Source organism: Dermochelys coriacea, chromosome 9 (genome assembly GCF_009764565.3).
Source record: "Dermochelys coriacea isolate rDerCor1 chromosome 9, rDerCor1.pri.v4, whole genome shotgun sequence".
NCBI lineage: Eukaryota > Metazoa > Chordata > Testudines > Dermochelyidae > Dermochelys > Dermochelys coriacea.
In genome coordinates, this window is record NC_050076.1 from 11,561,569 (window position 1) to 11,584,018 (window position 22,450).

The 22,450-nt window shown below is 40.7% G+C and overlaps 1 protein-coding gene across 1 annotated transcript in view; it reads right to left on the reverse strand.

Moving 5' to 3' along the window:
• Positions 1–452: 452 nt before the first annotated feature.
• USP13 (ubiquitin specific peptidase 13) overlaps positions 453–22,450 on the reverse strand; it is an 89,034-nt gene continuing 67,036 nt past the window's right edge. The window contains exons 13-21 of the mRNA XM_038416135.2: positions 19,363–19,537; positions 17,148–17,236; positions 16,658–16,780; positions 14,154–14,180; positions 12,484–12,627; positions 11,597–11,763; positions 9,206–9,368; positions 4,248–4,332; positions 453–3,616 (exon numbers count right to left, since the gene is read on the reverse strand). Coding sequence (XP_038272063.1) covers positions 3,523–3,616; positions 4,248–4,332; positions 9,206–9,368; positions 11,597–11,763; positions 12,484–12,627; positions 14,154–14,180; positions 16,658–16,780; positions 17,148–17,236; positions 19,363–19,537 — 1,067 coding nt within the window. The 3' untranslated portion in view covers positions 453–3,522. The remainder of the gene's footprint in view (positions 3,617–4,247; positions 4,333–9,205; positions 9,369–11,596; positions 11,764–12,483; positions 12,628–14,153; positions 14,181–16,657; positions 16,781–17,147; positions 17,237–19,362; positions 19,538–22,450) is intronic.

Consider the following 22,450-nt stretch of genomic DNA (forward strand, 5'->3'; position numbering starts at 1 on the left):
ATTTCATTTACACCAGTGTAAATCAGGAATAACTCAGCAGAGGTACTCCAGTGTGGAACTGGTAGAAGGGAAAGGAGAATCAGGTCCAAAGACTAGCAGACTGGCTGAAGGCTTTATTATTTTTTAATTAAGATTATATCCTAATTACATTTTTACCAGCAAGATAAAAGGATTTTAAGAATCACATTCTACTTCTGCTTTGGAGAGAGGACACCATGAATCATAGTGGGTTCTAGACTCCATTAGAAATAAAGCAGGATTTAAAAAAGAGGGGCGGAATTGTCAAACACTTCCCCTTCCTCCCAAAAGTTTCATAATTCAGAAATTTATGATCAGCTCTAACAATAAAACAGCTGTTTACTTTGTGCCTCTTGATTCATGGTATTCAGCTGATTCAATAACTGGCATTTTTAGGTTCAAAGGCATTTAGTGACCTTAATCCCATTGATATCAACTCAAACACCTTTGAGTATCTGGGCCAAAGTGATTCTTTTTCTCAATCTTTACTCCCAAGAAGTTCACAACACAAATAAAAAAAACAACAACTTGAAACAGTTACTGGAATCCAGCTGAACCACAAGTCTTCCCATTACCCATTGGTCAAGTCACTCACTATTGCCCTGATCCAGCAAGGTACTTAAGCATAGGGAGTAGCCATATTGACATCAATAGGACTACCCACCTTCTTGAAACTTATCATACACTTAAGTGCTTTTCTAGATCAGGGCTTAAATGGATCAAACAGGTGTACCTCTCACTCTAGGTTCCAGAGTCAGATGATTGCATCCTAATGTACCAGTGTCACTGTTTACCTTTAGTCATATCTTTGAAGAAAAAAGACAGAGAAGAAAAAAAAGAATTTACAGTAAATTGAAAATTTGAAGGAGAAAACTGATGAGGGGACAAAATGCACAAACAGCTGGAGAACTTCAAGGTATTTTCAAATGCTATATTTTCATGAAAGATCATTCAGCCTTTCTCCTTCATTGCACCCTGCACTTTTGCCCACTTGTAGTGTACGCAGCACAAAGGGCTGAACAATACTTGCACTAAAAGGATTTCAGAAATGCAGACACTAAAAATGCACCTATTACAGCCAGCTAATTTTTTTCTTTTAACTATCACTTTCCAGCTTCTCACCTGCTAGATTTTTAAGTGTGCCTGATATTATATTAATATCACACACACATGGTTGTTCCAGTATTAGATATCTCTATATACAAGTAAATGGTTTGTGAGAGTTCATGCTCCATCCTTATTCCTAGGAGCTTTGCCATGTTTCCAGTTTAACAATGAGCATGGTAGAGACCCCATGATCTGTAACTTAGCCAAGGTCTTTAAATAAGAATGTTATGCATACCAGACCTTTCCAGTTTATAAATAGCCCTTTAAGTTCATGAAGCAGAGGAGAAAGCTGTTGTTGCACTTCTTTGAAATATAACTGAGTACAAAAGTGATCTTTTCCTTTTTTACTGCCAAAAGCAAAAATAAAAAAATAAAAACTATCTGAAAGTTCAGCTTCTTCACTTTAAATATAGGATGTGCCACTGCATACTTTCCTGATTCAATTTTCAGAATAGGCAACTGCTAGTGAAAGACACAAATAGCTAAAATACTGTAGGAACAAGTAGATTTTCTGGCAATTTTTATTTTGTCTACAATGAACTACTTAAGAATGACAAGGCAGACTAATCTTATGGGAGCCACTTTCTAATGTGATACACCACCATTCTAGTGTGCCTGGAAGGGTGTTAAATAGAGGAAGCTTTCCCAGTGATTAGGCATCAAATACACTACTACAGAATTATTGAACTAGAATTTCTCTCTACATCTAGTACCACTTTTCAGGTCAAATACTGATCAGGAAAACTAGGCCTAAATTACCATGCTTAGTGACTTATACCAGGCTTTGTTACATTACGGGAACAGTTTTTAGTCAGACATTAAAAAGAGGCCCTACTTGTAACCAGAATCTTTAAATTCAGGTTCCCTTTGGTTGTACAATTGCCTGCATTTTGCTATTAAACTTGCAAACATTAAATGCAGAGAAGACATAATTACAACTTCCTCCCTCTCCTGCACTCTGCATGGATTCTTTCGACTGTTCCAACTTATTTTGAGGGATCAGTAACATTGTAAGAGGCAATTTTACCAACAGTCTCTTAGTAGAAGCCAACATACTGTGAACTTTGTTTTTTTGGAAACAGAAAAGATTACACATTCACCATTGTAATTTTTTCTAAAACAGAACTATTCAGCAACAACAATTTAACACCTTGCCTGCACACACAGGCCCCTTCTTGTTTATGACTCAAATTGAAATAAGGAAACAATATGGGGGAGAGGGGGAATGGGACAAAAAGTGGCCAAAAAAACCCAGAAGCCCATGTATAAGGGGAGCATTGTGCAGATCCAATTATCAATGTGTTTGCAAGTTTCTAGAAAGTTGATATGTTATAAATTTTAAAAAAAATCATAAATCAGCAATTTTACCAAGCAATTTCCTCCATCCATGGAAGAAACTTAAATAATTAAACAACCTTTGGCAAAAAGCAGAATTGTACTGCAAGCACTTTGTCACGGAGCCGATTTCAGCTGCTCTGGGCACAAAATTCTTTGCAATAATTAAAGGGACATTGCTCCTCTTTTTTAATGCCTTTGGAGGAAAATGGTGGTTGTTACTCCTGAGTGGTAGTGTTACTTATCAAATCAGCATATTTGTTTTGTTCAGCCACTTGCAATCCTGAATCTCTTGGGATAATTTAAAAAACACAACAGGATTTCAAGAAGAGTTTAAAAAAACCCACATTCAATACGTAAAATAAAACCCACCATTTCTATTTGGCATAATGCATAGGGCACTGACACGGGATTAACAGCTTCCAAATTTTGCATTGGTGTGTTTTGATTTCAAGCATCAAGGAGGCAAAACAAAACATTCTGTATCACTACATTCTAATATACATAGCTATATAAGTCATTCCTTATTGTACTGAAAATAATATTGTGACTGAGGCATGTTCCGTGATGGAAAACAGTTTCTCCCCCTCCAACTATACATGAAGCAAAGGCAAATCTGTGACATCCAGAACCAGTGTGGACTCTCCAGTTGGAAGCAGTGGGCAGCTACTATCGTAGAACTTTACATTCCTCAAAGGTCTTCTGAGAACATAGCTGAACCACAGGGCAGTAATTGGGTTGTAGTGTAGTTATGAAACAAATGTATATTCTCCATGAGCTAGTTGCAAACTCCATTAGTTATCTGCATGGTCTTAAGGTATCCTTTAATGGATATCAATTTAAAATATCCTACAGTACATCACCACCTAATAGAAATTTCCCTGCTAACACTTAAGAAGGCATCAAATGACTGTGTTTTTAAATAAACTATAAATATCCCATGTTTTCCTTTGCTTTTTGGCAGTCCAAGATTTGTTTGTTTTTTTAATTTTTTTATATTCTTTTTTTTTGGCAGATTAAAAAGGCTTATGGCTTCTTAAGGCCAAATAACGTATTTGAGGCCTAAGTTGGTATCCTACGGTAGAAGTAAATATAGCCCAGGTCTCTGGGAGGTCGTTCTGAGGCACAGACTTTAAGGTCATTGTAGATCACCCATCTGAAATGAAAATAGGAAGATGAGTATCCAGAGGACTAAAGTGCTGTAATTAATTCCTTTAATAGAGCACCAACAAGACACTAAGGACTTCCTAGATCTCTACCCTAAAAAGCTTAAAATCTAATCAGACAACGTACAAACAAGAGGCACAATGAAAATCAAAGTGATTGGTGAAGCTGGCTTCTTATTAATTAAGTAATTAAGAAAGGAGAAGGGCATGGAGGCAAACCAGAGATGGTTTCCTGTTGCTAGAAATTAGAGTGCTCGGTGCACAGCTAAGGAGGAGCGGGTGGGTGGCAAGCACAACAGAATCCAAGTTCTGCATCAGCCAGGTCCCTGGTACAGATTAGAATAGCCTCAGCGTGCACACAGACCCCTCTACAAAGAAAACCAGGTACTATATCAACCTAGTCCCTGGTATAGATTACTGTAGCCTCAGCATGCACACACACACACTTACAAGGAAAGTTCTATATAACATTTATAGCCTTCATTCCATTGATTGAGTGAGATAACAGAAATATATTGTGTGATAACAAACACTCGTATTTTTTTGTATGGGGACATGCTATGCAGGACCTGCCTGCAATCCAGAAACCAAATCTTTCCTTCCTTTCCCAAAGCCACTCACCTTCCCTCCTTTTTGAGATGGCAAACGTAGTGGCCACTCATTGTGGATGTTCCCATGTGGCTGATGAAACCAAAGAGCTCGTACCCTGCGTAAGAAATATCAGAGATGATGAATGTCACTCCTCCATTGCTGACACCACAGCACAAAGCCAAAAGACAATTTTTTTTAAACAGAGAAGCATTTTCAGATATATAAGCACCTTTGACTCAGACCTCACGTCCCAAAAAACACTTTCTATTAACCCAACAGTAGGTGTCCCCTTTCACGTGTAACACTTACCTTCACCAAACATGAATGCAGCACAAACCAACACATCTGTGCACACACAACACTGTCTGAATCAGATTATACCTATGAACATATGACCAAATCTATGAAAGACAAAACGGACAGGGCAAGGGTATGGATTTCAACCTTGATGCACACAAGACATCACTGAAATGTAAGATATGCTATTTAGATACAGCCTGGTCGAAGGGTGGTGAAAACTGGCTCTGCACACAAATTAGTTAAGTTCATGGATATGAAAGTTTGAGCTCCTCTAAATTAAATGAAAAAGACGGACTATATCCTAGAGTAGCCTTTGGTCTGAGTCCTCCGTATGGCTTTTAACCCCATCACCCGCACAAACATACATAATTCTTAAAATTTGGGGGAAGCCCTTGGATAATAATTTCAACTGCTTCAGCATATTATGCAGGCATGGCTTCTCAACAGGAAGAAAACCATAAAGAGTTCATTGTTAGGACAACTGCAGAAAAGGCTTTTTGTACACAGCAGGGATGGAGACCTTATTCTGTATTTGTTTATGCTGCACAGTATACCTAGATTTGGAATGATTGCACTTTTATTGGTAAATATTGATTTCACCATATGCACACAAATTGATGAACATATATTTACATATATTTATATTTACATAATCTAAATTTACAAATAGGCAAAAGGAAGAAAAATGCTGTTTTAGAACATATTAGAGTCAAAATCCACAGATTTAGACTTTTGAATTAGGCTTGTTATGAGTGGACTAGCAAATCAACAGTAAAAACAGGTATGATTTGTCAATGTAAGGATAGTTACCTCATATATTTTGACATGTGATGTTGACAATTTGTATTTTAACTATTTGATTTAACTTTTTGAATCTCAACATCTAATGTCATTAAATAATTGCCTAAAATCCCCCCTCCCTCAACTCCATCCCCCAAAATTTCCAACAACTGTGAAAATTTAAATTGACAAAAATTGGGGGGTGGGGATCTTAACAATAGCCATCAGTATTAATTATCCAATGTAATTATTAAAAAAACTGAATTCTGCCAAGCCTAAATACAGCCATGATCAAAATTAAACAGATTACACTCCTTCAAACAGCTGAATAATGGGAATGACTTGGGTTTTGACCCAGAGAGGGAGTTCTGAGGCCATTTTACTCCATCAAAGTATATTATTGGAACCCCAGACAGTCAAAACAGGGTCACATCCTCTGAAGTCTGATTACACATATCTAATTCCCATGTTCTTCATTAAAAGAAAAGGAGTACTTGCGGCACCTTAGAGACTAACAAATTTATTAGAGCGTAAGCTTTCGTGAGCTACAGCTCACTTCATCGGATGCATTTGGTGGAAAAAACAGAGGAGAGAGTTATATACACACACACAGAGAACATGAAACAATGGGTTTATCATACACACTGTAAGGAGAGTGATCACTTAAGATAAGCCATCACCAGCAGCAGGGGGGGGAAAGGAGGAAAACCTTTCATGGTGACAAGCAGGTAGGCTAATTCCAGCAGTTAACAAGAATATCAGAGGAACAGTGGGGGGTGGGGTGGGAGGGAGAAATACCATGGGGAAATAGTTTTACTTTGTGTAATGACTCATCCATTCCCAGTCTCTATTCAAGCCTAAATTAATTGTATCCAGTTTGCAAATTAATTCCAATTCAGCAGTCTCTCGTTGGAGTCTGTTTTTGAAGCTTTTTTGTTGAAGTATAGCCACTCTTAGGTCTGTGATCGAGTGACCAGAGAGATTGAAGTGTTCTCCAACTGGTTTTTGAATGTTATAATTCTTGACGTCTGATTTGTGTCCATTCATTCTTTTACGTAGAGACTGTCCAGATTGACAGAGCCAGAAGAGTACCCAGAAGTCACCTACTACAGGACAGGCCCAACAAAGAAAACAACAGAACGCCACTAGCCATCACCTTCAGCCCCCAACTAAAACCTCTCCAACACATCATCAAGGATCTACAACCTATCCTGAAGGACGAGCCATCACTCTCTCAGATCTTGGGAGACAGACCAGTCCTTGCTTACAGACAGCCCCCCAATCTGAAGCAAATACTCACCAGCAACCACACACCACACAACAGAACCACTAACCCAGGAACCTATCCTTGCAACAAAGCCCGTTGCCAACTCTGTCCACATATCTATTCAGGGGATACCATCATAGAGCCTAATCACATCAGCTACACTATCAGAGGCTCGTTCACCTGCGCATCTACCAATGTGATATATGCCATCATGTGCCAGCAATGCCCCTCTGCCATGTACATTGGCCAAACTGGACAGTCTCTACGTAAAAGAATGAATGGACACAAATCAGACGTCAAGAATTATAACATTCAAAAACCAGTTGGAGAACACTTCAATCTCTCTGGTCACTCGATCACAGATCTTAGAGTGGCTATACTTCAACAAAAAAGCTTCAAAAACAGACTCCAACGAGAGACTGCTGAATTGGAAGTAATTTGCAAACTGGATACAATTAACTTAGGCTTGAATAGAGACTGGGAATGGATGAGTCATTACACAAAGTAAAACTATTTCCCCATGGTATTTCTCCCTCCCACCCCACCCCCCACTGTTCCTCTGATATTCTTCCATAATGACAGGTTTCAGAGTAGCAGCCGTGTTAGTCTGTATTCGCAAAAAGAAAAGGAGTACCCGTGGCACCTTAGAGACTAACAAATTTGTTAGTCTCTAAGGTGCCACGGGTACTCCTTTTCTTTTTTCTGATATTCTTGTTAACTGCTGGAATTAGCCTACCTGCTTGTCACCATGAAAGGTTTTCCTCCTTTCCCCCCCCTGCTGCTGGTGATGGCTTATCTTAAGTGATCACTCTCCTTACAGTGTGTATGATAAACCCATTGTTTCATGTTCTCTGTGTGTGTGTATATAAATCTCTCCTCTGTTTTTTCCACCAAATGCATCCGATGAAGTGAGCTGTAGCTCACGAAAGCTTATGCTCTAATAAATTTGTTAGTCTCTAAGGTGCCACAAGTACTCCTTTTCTTTTTGCGAATACAGACTAACACGGCTGCTACTCTGAAACATGTTCTTCATTGTAAACCTCCACTCTAAATATAGTCACTGTCCCCAAGACATTGGGATAATCAAGCCTGGCGTTTACTAGTTACAGTGAAGTATTATTTAAAAGCTATTATTAAAAACCTATTAAAAAGCTACAAGAGAAACAAAATTAAACAATTATTTGATGTGGTCTTCAGATTGTTTTTGTAAGAATATTACAAGTGACGATAACCTGGGGGATAGAAATAGACAGGTGGAGCGAACATACACACTGCTGTTGCTAATGTGGGGGTTTTAAAGTTCTTTAGAAAGGCAATGTTAAATGCTCCTTACTATCCTAAGATGACCATTGTGCTATAGTAACCCAGTGCATTTAGATTTATTATCATTTTTTGCCTTCTTTACATTCCTTGGCTGCTGTACAATAGCTCCATCTTGTGGTTTACTTAGCTCTATTACTTCTGACAATGAGATTCTCAGAGGAAAACCAGTAGCGAAATCAATGAAGTCATGCATGGATATGTAGGATAATGATTCCTATTAAATGAATTATCAGATTACATATCAACTAAGAGGCCTAGAGTTCAAGTGGCTTGTAATAACAGCAGAATCCTTAGGTTGATTAGCTTTTAGGGATCTCCTCCCTCCAGGCATGGAATTTTTGTATTTTTCCACCTCATAATGAAAGACGGAAATTATATTTTATGCAGAATAGGCGAGTAAAGGATACCCAATGACCCTGAGGACAGCAAGATTTCCAGGCAGTGATGCACCATGAAAGCAGATGTATCAATGCCAACGCAAGAGCATGAGGTTTATTGCACTGCGACATAGAATCACAGGGTTAGAAGAGACCACCACATGGGTCATCTCATCTAACCCCCTGCCAAGATGCAGACATGAGGGCAACAGGATTCTGGGAGGTTTTGCCTGAATTTGCCTGCCCCTTTTGCAGGCAAAAATCAACCTTCTCCAAGGCTTTGCCAACATTAAGGAAATATGAACCAAGAATCAATGGAGTTATATCAGTGCAACCCCAGGCTGGCTGCACTAGCCAGGTTTAATCTGGAAATTTACCAAAGTATTTTATACCACCGTAAATTCTGCTGTGCACTGGTGTCATGTGCCCATGTAAGGGACGTGCCCTAGAGTGACTAGATAGCCAAGGTAAATCCATTGCACTTCTTTAGTGTAGACGAGGCCTGAAAGTGATTTTCAGCTATTATAAGTGGGGCACAGATTCTCCTCTCACAGAAGCAGTAGTGAAGAAAGAAGTGACTCATCAAATGGTTTGGAGATAAGAATGGGAACCCTAATATTGTGCAGTTCTATAGCACATTTAATCCAAGAAAGCCAAAGCATTTTGCAAACTTTAAGCCTCTCAACAGCCTTGAGAAGCTGGAGTCATCCTCATTTTACATATGGGGAAGCTGAGGCCCAAATAAGTCACATGACTTGCCCAAGATTTTTCTCTCTCACTCAGACAGGAATAAAAACAGATTGTTTGGACTTCACTTCAAACACTCAGTGAAGGTAATTTTTTGCAAGAGAGAGAAGAGCTCTAGGTATAATATATAAGATGGAGATGAGGGTGCAACATTGCAGCATGATAGCTAAAGCCACTGCTCGAAGGGAACTTACTTCCAGACCCATCTTTGATCCTGGGCCCCTCTGAACCTGCCTCTGCAAGGATGTTGGCATTAGCATTATTTTCCATATCCATCACATCTGAAGTAGATTCGCTTTCCTCCTCAGGCTCAGGGTGGCTGAAGATCCAGTCCAGTGCGTGCTCCAAATTATTATTCTGGAAGTCAAATGAGCAAAACACCAGCCATTAGTGTGTTCACCAACATAGTAGCTTCCATACAAATACTGATCTTTAAATAAGTAGAACAAGGACTGAGATCAACAGCATTCAGTACATTTGAGCGATACACACTGCCTCTATGAAAATGCGTATTCAGCAGGCACTGTGCAAGTCTCCTGACCTAGGACTATAATTGGATTCGTTTAGTACTAAATGATTCCCTGCAGCATTTTCAGCACCACACGGAGTTTGCTCAGTGTTCTACATGCTGTTGCCAATAATGATAGGGTGCTGGAATACACAGGATAAGAGTATTAATTTAGGCACACAGGCTTTTAAAGTTATATTTGATGTGAAAAGTGGCTGTATCAGTCCTATCAATAATGACAATGATTTAGCTGGAGCCAGCATTAAGTATTTGGTTTCCAAAGCTGTAATTTCCAATGTACCTTCCCTCCCCCACCATGCTGGATATCAAATGGCTGGGATTGGGATTTTGGTTTTAATAAATGGCTTAAAGTGAAGCTAGTTTAGATCTTTCAATCCCTGTTAAATCAAAATAGTAGTTTACAATACACACAAAATGCAGGAATGGTGACATTTGTAACTACCCTCTACCTAATCTGATAGACATATTCCCTTGTTGGAACAGAAGGTTTTGCTTACCACTACTTAGGCTGTAAGCTCTTTGGGACAGGGGCAGTCTTTTTGTGCTGTGTTTGTACAGCACCTAGCACAATGGGGTCCTAGTCTATGACTGGGATGCCTAGGTACCATGCCAATGCAACCAATAGGTCCTGGGAAGTCACAGGAAAGAGTAAGTGATCTGTCTAGGAAAGGCCTGAATTGCACTGTTCTTCAACAGAGAGTGCCAGCCACCCATGCTATGGCACTGACGGTAGCATCCCAGCAAGCATACAGCCTACTCAGCTGCTCAGGAATAAGAGTGAAAGCCAATGGTCTAGTCCAGGGTTGCCCAAACTGTGGCTCTGGAGCCGCATGTGGCTTTTCAGAAGTTAATATGTGGCTCCTTGCACAGGTGCTGACTCCGGGGCTGGAGTTACAGGTGCCAACTTTCCACTGCTCAACCCAGGCCCTGCCTCCAGTCCACCTCTTACTCCAAGGCCCCTGCCCCTTACCGCCTCCTCCCCTGAGCCTACTGCATCCTTGCTCCTCCCCCCTCCATCCCAGAGCCTCCTGTACACTGTGAAACAGCTGATTGCGGCAGGCAGGAGGCACAGGAATGGATGGGGAGGTGCTGATTAGCAGGGCTGCAGGCGGGCAGGAGGTGCTAGGGGTGGTGCGGGGGGAAGGGGGAGAAGCTGATGAGGGAGCTGTTGACGTATTACTGTGGCTCTTTGGCAATGTACATTGGTAAATTCTAGCTCCTTCTCAGGCTAGGGTTGGCCACCCCTGGCCTAGACTTATGGTTTCTGAATTCAGATCACAAATATTATGCAAGCCACAGAACTACACGTGAAAGAGAAACTGTCATCTGTGAGTGACTACGCTGCTTGGAGCACTCCTGCATATCACACTGGCTGGGAGCCCAGCAACATAGCTGGGAAGAGTCAGTGCAGCCCAGGAGTTGCTATCTAAGGAAGTATTAGTATTAATGGGAAATTACAGCATAGAAAAGAAGGCAGAAGAGCCCAGTGTTAATTCCCCTTCCTCCCTGGTTATCATCCCACATGGAGGTGGAGAGGCACAGAACAGATATAAAGAGAAACAAAGGTGAAGTCTCCCATCTCTCCAGCACCCAGAAAGAGATCTTTCCTCTCTCATGGTGGGTCTCCAAGATCGCTGTACCTGGATAACTGTGGGTGGTAAGTCAGAACACAATCGTGAGATGGGATTGCAACTCTTCAACAAACACCCCAAAGAAAAGAATTGGGGAGCTCCCCATCTTCAGGACACGCTGCTCTCATGCACCCAGAATGCTTCAGAACAGCTCGGAAGGAGAGTCTAGTGCTTCTTATCTTACCCTTCTTGTCACATCCAAATTAATACTCACCTGAAATTCATATACCCTTGCTCCTCACCCCTGTCACAACCTATCTTGGGGGCCAACCTTGCCTCGGGACCCCATTCTCCTTGCTTCCCCACATCCACCAGAAAATTCTGAATTCCTTCATGAGCACATCTCATGAGTTTCCTTACATATGTGTCTTTTCATCCTTAAAAAAAAAAATCCAAAATTTCTCTTGACCACCCTGGAGACTCACTGTTGCTTTGAGTGCTTGAATAGCTATATTCCTCTGGAATCCCATGGAGGTGATGAGAGCTACCATCTCTTCTGGAGGCTGGTTATCTAGCCCAATAGCCCCTAGACCAGCTGCTCCGGCAGAAGAAACTCCCGCATAGCCAGGTATAGCTAATGGCTCTGCAAAATCTGGAAAAGACAAACAGTTCACTTTTTTACCCCATCAATACATAACCAAACAATGAATGGAAGCTCAAGAATAGCAACAATACCCATGTAAAGTTCATTTCTATGGGCCAAATCTGGATAGCAGGTGCACAGAAGGCTCAAAAAAGCAGGAAGATGAATATGCACAAGAAAGGCATGTATGTGGATTCTTCCACACTGTGCTGCCTGGAACAGCTCAGTGTGCTACAGAGGTTAAACCAATGCAGCAAGTCTACATAGTGGTACATCCAGGGAATAAAGAAGCCAGGTTTATCAGACCAGGACCCAACATGGAACCCAACTGCCAGACAACCCATACTTGTTAGGCATACAGCTGCAAACCCAACTCCGATCCCAAGACCAGCAGCAAGGGGCTGTAGACCCACCATTGCTTTTCAGCACCAGCTACTTTATCCCTGGGGACAGGATACCACTTCTGGTGCAACATGGGTGTGGTGTGCCTTCTCCGGGCAATGGGTGCCTGGTGTATGTTCAGAGGATTGGATTCTGTATCAGGTTTATAGTAATGAGTACTGGTCCTACCAACACTATGGCACATTAGGAGAATGACAAGTTTGTGTTCTCTAGTTTTCAAAGGAATACAATAGGATTTGTTTGCCATGCATGGTGTTACAATTTATATTGACCCAAGTAAGATGCACAGCAGAGCGAGGTCTCATTCAAACCCTTGAGACTACTGACCTGGTTCTTCCATGTGTGCAATGATCCAGTTGAAAGCCACTTCAGCACCCATGTTTCCTGTATAGTATACAGCTTTCCGACATGCTTCCAAGGGGAAACCCATCTCTGCTAGCTGCATCACTGAAGATTCATCAATATCTGGAGCTACAAGAGAGGATACTCTAATATGTAAAGTAAAAATCAGTCCATTCCTGTAATATTTGTTATTGTATATGATGCTGCTTCCTATATATTGTATCACTGGGGTTGTTTTAACACTGCAGGGAACAAATATCCATTTAAAAAAAAGCAGCTTTATGCAAATCGCTATAATGGCAATTAGTGATTTATTTATAGCTTTTTATCTTAATGATTTACACAGAGCGTCTTTCACCCTGAGTAATTCCTGAAGTGAATTTACAGAAAGCATTTATAAGAAACAAGTCACCCACCACTGAAGTGCATGCCTGTCAGAGATTTGCAGTTTCTAAGAGTACTAGTTCTGCCACTGTTGGTACATGGACAGCCAATTCTGTAATGACACCACTGCTGATGTAGTACATAGAGCACAAGTAGCATATCTGCAGCAGTGACATTTGGTGAAGATGCCTCTATTCTCTGAGTATTGTAGCTCTCTCTCTGACTAAAAAGGCTTTTACAAGCAGCACCTGTGACATTCTGTTTAGAAATAATTCTCATTTTTTGGTCAAGTAGTCTGCCTATTGAGACATTGGCTAAAATCCTCCAGACCAGCAAATTATAAAAGACACATGATAGGATCAATCTAGCCCCTTTGAGGACTGTGGCAAAACTCTCATCAATGTCAATAGGAGGAGGACTGCTCCTCACTTTGTTCAGAGTTTCTTTAAGGCCTCCCGTATCACTTAAGACCTGGGGCATAGGTCACAGGGACAGCTTTATGTAAACCCTCTGTACTGGTGTGAATTTCACCCTAATCTGAAAAGCAGCCACTGCTTCTGCTCTGTAGCTACTTTTCAAATATAAATATAATGTATTTCTTTTTGGAGGTGGTGTTGCATTTTAACAGCGGAGCACAGAACAACACTGTGATATGAAGACAAAAAAAATATAATCCCCCCCAAAATGTTCCAAGAATGCTATTGTTCAGTATCTCACATGAAGCTAGCACCTGGGTATGTACTTTGGCAGCAAGCCCGAGTTGCTCAAGTTATACTGCTGTTTTTAGCTTGAGCAGAGCTAGCATGGATATGTCTATATGAGCTGGGACTCAGACTTCCCACTCAAATATAGGTGTATCCTTTATAGCAAAGATCCAAGGTGTTGGGCCAGTTATAGATCATTTTTAGGTGAGATCATGGCATACAAATTACAACTGTGATGTAGCAGGATCAGGGACAACAATTTTATAACCAGCCCCCCCCCCCGGCAATTTTGTCCAAAGTGAATTTACCCCAACTTATAAAAATCAGACTTCACACCAGAAATTGTGGCTGCTCATGTGTTGGGCAGCACACTGCTATGATGGATCTTTCAGATACCCAAATGCGTGCAAGTCAACACTGAAACAAGTGTTACGTAAATGCACACAGAGAAAACTGCCATGCATATCTCTGTAGACAAAACTACCATTCATTGATTATAGCATGTGGATGAGTTTGAACAGCCAAAATCTCAGCACAATGTGCTGGGGAGAAAAATGAGATACATACGCTCCATGAAATGGTTCATCATGTGATCTGGAAATTGAGAAAGAAAAATAAGGAGAAGTGAGTTTGCATGACAGTCAGCTACACTCTACATTGGAAAGAAAGAGGGCCAATTTTGTAGGTAATAAGAATGTCTGGTGCCTTAAGGGCAGCGTACACTGCGCTGATGGAAGGTCACAAAAATAAACTTATGCTTAAAGTAGAGCATCACTGGTGTTGTAATCCAATAATAAATGGGATAATTAATGGCCTAACCCCATTTAAACCAGGAAGGCCATGATATTGTGAATATTGTACCATCAAACTGAACTGTTTCTTTCCCCAAAATGTAATCTGCACACCCAGACATTACAGGATGGGCATGCTTAGCTGATTCTTTATGTAAAGCAAGAGGCTGGGATTGAGAGGGCACAAGACTAACAAAATGAGGTAGTGGACACATTGAGAAGTTTTATTTGCACCTGAGAATGCAATGTCTCTGGTAACTCCCTCTGTAAGTAAACCTCATAGCAAGAGGCCATGATGTAGGGAGACCAAAATGGATGAAGTGAGGCAGCAAAAGCTGTCTTAAGTTTTATTTTCATTTATAAAAGGTAAAGCTCCAATATTTTTAGCCTTTACAAGTGAAAATGCAAGTTTTAATGAGGCCCAGATGCCCAGAAAGCCATGGTAAACCATGGGGAGTAGTCTGGAGAGGGGAAACAAGATTGAAATCACTATAAATCTGTGTATTCCTCTACTCTGACACCAAAATACATTTTAGAGATTGGCGTTTGGAAAGCTCACTGCAGTAACAGCACTATTAATACCCAAGTAAATAAATGAGCCAATCCTGTAATGTGAGTAGCATCATCCCTTCTAGTATCACATTAAATATTTAAACACCAAAACCCGAGTCATCATAAAGCAAATTTCAATAATCTGGGTCTAAGGTCATAAGATAATAAAGTGAATTTACTAGCTGCAAAACATTTCACTGTCAGGGCAAAGTGGGGAGGAAGCAAGCTCTAATATTGCTTTTACTGGACAGGCTTGATCTAGAAATGGATTATTTCAAGAAGATGTCACATTGTGTTAAACATCTGTAGTAGTGTCTAGCACAAAGGGGTCCTGTCTCATGACTAGGGCTCCTCAGTGTACTGCAATACGAATAATAAATAGTGATTCTTGCTCTTTACAATGAAGAAGTGGCAGACTTTCAGACTTAACCTATGGAAGGACATTTAGTGTCTTTCCAAGTTTTATTCTGGAGAAGTTCTATGGCCTGTGTTATAAAGGAAGTCAGATTAGATGATCACAATGGTCCCCTCCGGTCTTGGAATCTATTAATCTACATAATCCCTTGTGTGTTAAGCATAGTTGTGCTGCAGATTAAGGAATCTGGTTTGAAGAAGTGCACTGTTCCCCCCCAAGTACACCACCAACAAGCAATGTTTGGTCTGATACATGCTAATAGATGGTGTTGGGACTGGATAAGATGATGTCGCAATCCTAAAGCAAGAACCTTATTGCCTGATTTAGGGCTCCTGAGGGCAAGGACCATGCCTTGTAAACCAATGAGCACACAGTAGATGATTATTATTCAGCCACAGTCACGCCAAGGTTAATTTATCACTGGTTTTTATATGGCAGTTAGCACAAGGTAAGTAGGTTCAGATGTACATGCCCCCAAAAGCAAGAAATGACTTGGTTGAATTTCCACTCTACTTTTGGACCCACCGATTCCACAGTAGGCATCCGAGCTGAATAAGTGGGCTGGAATAAGTAAGCATGATGATTCTATGAGGCTAAATGGGAACCATGAGTCTGTACTCAAAGGCTGAATCTGGCCCCTCCATATCTACTACACCCCAGTGAGTGCGAGCTCTTCAGAGCTGGGATCGTTTTTTCATTATGCATGTGTACAATGGGGCCTAATCCTCGATTGCTTCTAAGGTGCTACTATAACACAAATAACACCAATACTAATAATGAGGGATACTAGGAAGTAAGTGCTCTCTGAGTGATGCCACTGAAAGTCCTAGAGTCAAGCCCTACAGACTCTCCTAGATGTACGTACTAGACACCTGTAAAGATTCTAGAGAGACTGAGAACACAAGCTGGGGCCAGGGTGGAGAGGGTGAAAAAGGGAATTAAAATATTCAGTTACCCTGTTGCAGAAAACAGTGTGAATTCCTTATACTATCAACAGGATTAAGTTAATTCAGGGCTTCTTAAGAGGTGCGACAGCAGCATCCTTATACTGATTTTCGACCAATAGGTGCTATGGGTGCTCAGCACCTCTGAAAAAAAGTCAGGCCAGCAGTGCATTATTATTGGTCTGTCCCAATCCTATCTATACCCTATATTCATTCACAGAGCCATGCTTCTGTGCCTGCACAGTTGGAGCATAGCATCCAAAAAGAGGTTTCACATGAACCAGCAGAGAGGTGAAGAAAAAAGAGACTAACTATCCAGGCAGAAGAAGGCAGGATGGAAGGAGAGATCCTGGAGGTAGAGGACAGTACCTTTGGGGTCATCAGGAATGATAATGGGTGGAGTAATGTCAGGAAGTTCCTCTTCTCCTGGTTGTAGTCCTCTGGCACGAAGGTGATTGATGTCTAGTAGTTCTGGCATGTCTACGGAAACATCTGCAAACCCAGACAGGAAAAGATTATTGATGCATTCTAGCACATGTACATTGTATTGCAATTTACATGCTATAGTGAGGAAAACTCAATACCCACACTACAAACACAGCCACGATTCTCTTCTGTTAAACTGTTAGTCGGAGTCACCAATGAGAAGTTCAGGACACTTTTTAAAGGACCCTTTTACAATGAAAAGTGACAATGTAAAATTGGCTTCTTATTCCACAGATCTGGGGTTCTGGTCTGGCCCTTTATGAAAAGAGGAGCCCACTGGATTTTGTTACAAACTCAAGACTTGCCAATGTACATAAGGCTTCCAAGAGAACCTGGACCAAATGAGGGAGAGGAAAGCATGCAAGATACATACCGAGCTTTTGGGGTATCCAGTCAAGGCCAAAGGTGAACTTCTTTATCTGTACTACCAAGTACTCAGGAAATGAAGCAAAATGAGATGTTCTGGGAAACACAAGAAAGTTATGTCAATAAAACAGGGCAACAAGATTACAGAACACAGATTGTGATGCCTCAGACCACGGTCTCAGCCACATTAACATGAAAAGTTTTTCACTTGTCAGTATGTCTACACTGCAATTAAACACCCATGGCTGGCCCATATCAGATGACTCAAGCTCATGGGACTCAGGCTAAGGGGCCGTTTTATTGTGGTGTAGACATTCAGGCTCAGGCTACAGCCTGAGCTCTTGGACCGGAACCCAAACTCTCTGTTGGGGGGATAAATTTTCAGTGCTATGTGTTCACCCAAGTAGCTCCAAATAATAATATGAATCATGTGGCTAGAATTTTAGGGCATTAGGTTGAAAATACAGGTTACATAGGATCTAAAGATAACACTGTGATTTTATATATATATATATATATATATATAAATGACATTATCTTTTTACAAATAGGAACATTGGCTATTAGGTAATCTAGCTACAAGCACCCAAAGACCCGAATGCTGTTTCTAAATGAGATCTACAGATGACAAGGACTATATGAATGCTAACTATTTTTGCAACATTAATGTTTAATGTTTAATATTACATTGTTAAATTAAGGAAAACAAGTGTGTTTTTCTTTATTTTTGTATCAATGTATTTGAAGACCTGTTTTGTTTTGTTTTTAAATACAACCTAATCCTGCCTCTGTTTAGAATAGCAGAATATTCTTTACTACCTTTGGACATGCTCACAGTTAATGTATGAAACACTTTGGTTTTTCCTACATTCTTTCCCTCCAAGTGTGTTTGTCTGCCTGTGTTCTATATGGTGCAGTAGGTGAAACTGTAAAGAGTATCACCAATTGCTGGCATTGCTAAAAATAGAAGGCAGTCTACCAAAACAGACCAGTTGCCGGGCCTATTGAAGACACACTGAAGCTTCTGTAATACCCCAAACTGTTTAACACTTCTTCTTGGCATAAAGCTATGCCCCCTATGGCTGTACCCCTCCTTCTATTTTCCTTTGACCATCCAATATTTTTTGTGTCCAAGCCCTTTTTATTACATTTTTTGGTCTGACTTTAGATTGTAAACCGCATGGACGCAGGTTCCTCCTCTTTATATTTGCCTGTAAAGCACCATGCAAAGTGGCACCATATAAGTAACAATAATTAAGTATAACAAAGGTATCCTAACTCTACAGCACTGATAGACATGCTGGGTATATTTTGGCTGAAATTCAGACATATATATCAGAAACCAAATTTTTAGTCCTGCCCTTTCTGCAATTTGAAATCTTCATCCCTACAGGCTGATCAAGTAAGAACTTCTACCTCCATTTGCTCCACCCTATTCTGCCTAGGGGCTGCATGTGGTGCTTTAGAGCATCTTCAGACAAAGCTGGACAAGGGTCAAGGGACAGAGATCCATACTTGGTCTCTTGTATGGAAACACAGGTCTCTACCACTGGCTACTGCATGGGACACAGGTTAAAGGTGGGCAGAAACGTATCAAGCCACTAAGTTTTACATTCCCAATAAGCGTCCACAAAGCTACCTCATTATCCAACTTCAAATCCTTCCTTAAAACTCTCCCTTCTCACGATGCCTACAGAAACTTGACAACAGTTAGGCGGAGATCCCTGCCTATCACCAATATTATTTCCTTATTTCCTTGTACTCCCCCATCAGTCTGTCTGTATCTATCTGTTGTCTATACTTAGATTATAAGCAAGTTGGGACAAGGAGTGGCTTTTGTTGTTTGTACAGCATCAAGCAAATGGTGTCCTACTCCATGACTACGGCTCTTCAGTGCTATTGTAATACCAATAAATAACAAACAACAAGAAGAAGCTTTGCTACAAACATCCAAATAAAGATGATTCCTGAAGTTCAACAAAGATGATTTATTTATTTGTTGTTCTGGGGGTCATTACAAGCTTTTGAAAGGGAAACTACACTTCTTACTGGGGCAAAGCTGTACTAATCTGCACCTTTGACATTCATGAGCCTCATCACTAATCCTGATCCATAACTGACTCTGCATCACTGTCTATTTCTTGCTGTATCATAGCCAAGTGGTAAAATAAACTATATTATGAACACATTGTGCTTTTAATATGGAACCACAAAACACTTACTTAACTCCTGCAGATTTTGCTTGAAGGGCACTGCTCCAGAAGTCTTCTACATTTTCTGGTTCAGAAAAGGCCTGCAGACACGCACTAAACGGGATCTTGGCACGGACGAGCTCTGGTGGAGGTCTCCTAGCAGCTTCTGCTTCTCTCCTCTTCAGTTCGTAGGCAATTAATTCATCTGATCAGAAGCAGACATGACGCTGAAGGCTACATGAACAATGTATCCGCCACAGTATCTTTCACTGCAGTCTTACTTCTCACCAGCTTTTGAAATACAAAACTATCATTTTAAAAAAAAAATTGGGGGGGGGGCTTTTATATGGGTCTAAATATGTCCAGGAGACATCAAAATCCTGTCTGCATCAGGATCACAGCCATGTTTTAAACACATTTCTGGTTAGCAGGGTTCTGATCACACAGAGGACAGGGCAGTGTGAACTCTTGGAAACAAGTGATTAAATTCTTCGTGGCAGGGGTTTTATTTCTGTACAAATGGCTATGCCTCTCTGCCAACTTCATCAGCTCAATCCGACTCTGAAAACCATTGCTGGTCTAGCCATCCATTGTGCTTTCTTGACTGGTCAGGGTTCTATACTGGGCACAACTATAGTGCTTACCTTGCCAGTGATGGCCAGTTGTACCAGAAATTGTCAAAACTAAAAGCTCCTGAGCTATAAACTCCTGGAAATAAGATGCAAATTTTTAACAGAACATATTTACTGTTGGAACAGATTATCAAGGAATGCCTCCCTTAGAGTCTTCAAATCAAGACTGGATGTCTTTCTAAAATGTATTTTCTAATTCAACCACAAGTTACGGGCTCCATGCAGGAACCACTGGCTGAAATTTTACAGCCTGTTATGCAGAAGGACAGACTAGGTTTTCAAATAGCCTCTTATGACCTTAAAATCTATTAAAACTTGATGTGAAAGAAACAGTGGAGAACAGCAAAACCAAGGTAAATTTACTGACCACAACAGAGCCCCTCTTTGAGTCTCTTTAATGGTTCCCCTCTTCACCTCTACATCAAACACACACTTCTTGTCCTTTACCTTTAGGGCCCTGCACAACTTCACCACAGCCTATCATTATATGAACCCCCATCCTCACTCTACCAATGCTCCCCGCCATTCCTAACTACCCTCTCCCTTACATACCACTGCACTTTCTCTCCCATTGCTCCTCATGCATGGGGAAAACACCCCGATAATATACAAACAGCCACCACCTCATACTCCCTCCTTCAGACTCGCCTCTACCATGATGCCAACAAAACCCAGCCTGCTGGTCTAGCTTGACAGGAGACAAGCTGCAACTATTCCTCTTTTTTTCTTTTCTTTTCCCTATTCCCTCACTCTCCACCTCATTAAAATCCAGAAAACAAAAAAAGAACCCCTAGAATACATGTAACTAAAAAAGTTGGGCTAATTCTTCCCCACATTCATTTGCTTGTATGTTGTCGCCTATGTGTAACCCACACACCTTCTGGGTGTGGTGTTCTGTACCATCTAGTGGCACTGAGACCACTTAGCAAGCAATTAATGAGTCTGTTCTTGGCTTTTAGCTCATGCAGTAGAGACTCATATACTAAGCTCCAGAGGTCCCAAGTTCGATCCTGCCTGCCGCTGACTGGGGTCTGTCGGCATTACATATGCTCTGTCCTTTTGCTGTTCGTGTCTTTAGATTGTAAGCCCTTCAGAGCAAGGATTTTCTGTTTTCTATATCTGCACACTGCCCAGCACAACTGGGCCCGGATATCCAACTGAGGCACTATCATAAATAAATACTGACTATTAAGAACCATCAGTGTGACTGTGCAGATAATCCATACACATAATTTACAAAGCAAGAGAAAAATCTGTGTTCACGTTTTCGATGCAGCTTTGTCACAAAAGTGCCACACAAGTGTTTAAAAATGTAAGTTTTGCTATTTCTTTATAAGCAATTTCTGTTGTTCTGCAATTGAAAACAAAGTGATGACACTTTTCTATAACAGTCAACTGAATTCCTCCGTTTCCTAATAAATTTAAGCAAAATGCTTGGACTAGATGACTCTGAAGGAACCGTAACAAACCCTGGTGAAGAGCTGTCCCACCTAACTGCAGCATCTGACCCAAGAAAGGCCAGGTAAAAAAAGAAGATTCTGTCTGAATACTGAGCTGTTGTAGGAATATTTAAAATATTGAGAAGTAGATCTATGCAGCCATGGTCACTAATTCTACAATATTTTTCAAAGATTAGGCTCACATCAACCTCCCTTGGAGGAAAGCCCCCTTCTCTTGAAAGGAGACTCAACCCTTTATAGTGCCAAGACATGGGATATTTCTCACAAGAAGTCACCATGGCATTTGAAATCTGCCTTATGGGTTGCAATTAGGAAATCCAGACCCCCAGGCCTACAGTGTCACAAAAGTTCAATTTTGTCTCCTAATGTTCATCAGTCTCTTATTCCAGAAAAGAAAAAAAGTGGTTATAGATTCATGGCTTTTAAGGTCCAAAGGGATCATGATGATCATCTAGTCTGACCTCCTGCATAACATAGACCTGAGAATCACATTGCATCATTTCTGCATCACACTGTGGCTCAACAAGAGCAGGTCTGTTAGGAGATAGCCAAGCTCCATGTGACAAAGAATTTAGCACCTCCTGTGGTAATCTGTTCCAATAGTTATCAGAGTAGCAGCCGTGTTACTCTGTATCTGCAAAAAGAACAGGAGTACTTGTGGCACCTTAGAAACTAACAAAATTATTTGAGCATAAGCTTCCGTGGGCTACAGCCCACTTCATCAGATGCATAGAATGGAACATATAGTAAGAAGATATATATATTCATACAGAGAACATGAAAAGAGGGAGTAAGAGGTTAATTAATTAAGATGAGCTATTATCAGCAGGAGAAAAAAACTTTTGTAGTGATAATCAAGATGGCCTATTTAGACAGTTTACAAGAAGGTGTGAGGATACTTACCATGGGGAAATAGATTCAATATGTGTAATGACCCAGCCACTCCCAGTCTCTATTCAAACCCAAGTTAATGGTATCTAGTTTGCATATTAATTCCAATAGTTAATTACTCTCATTGTTAAAAAA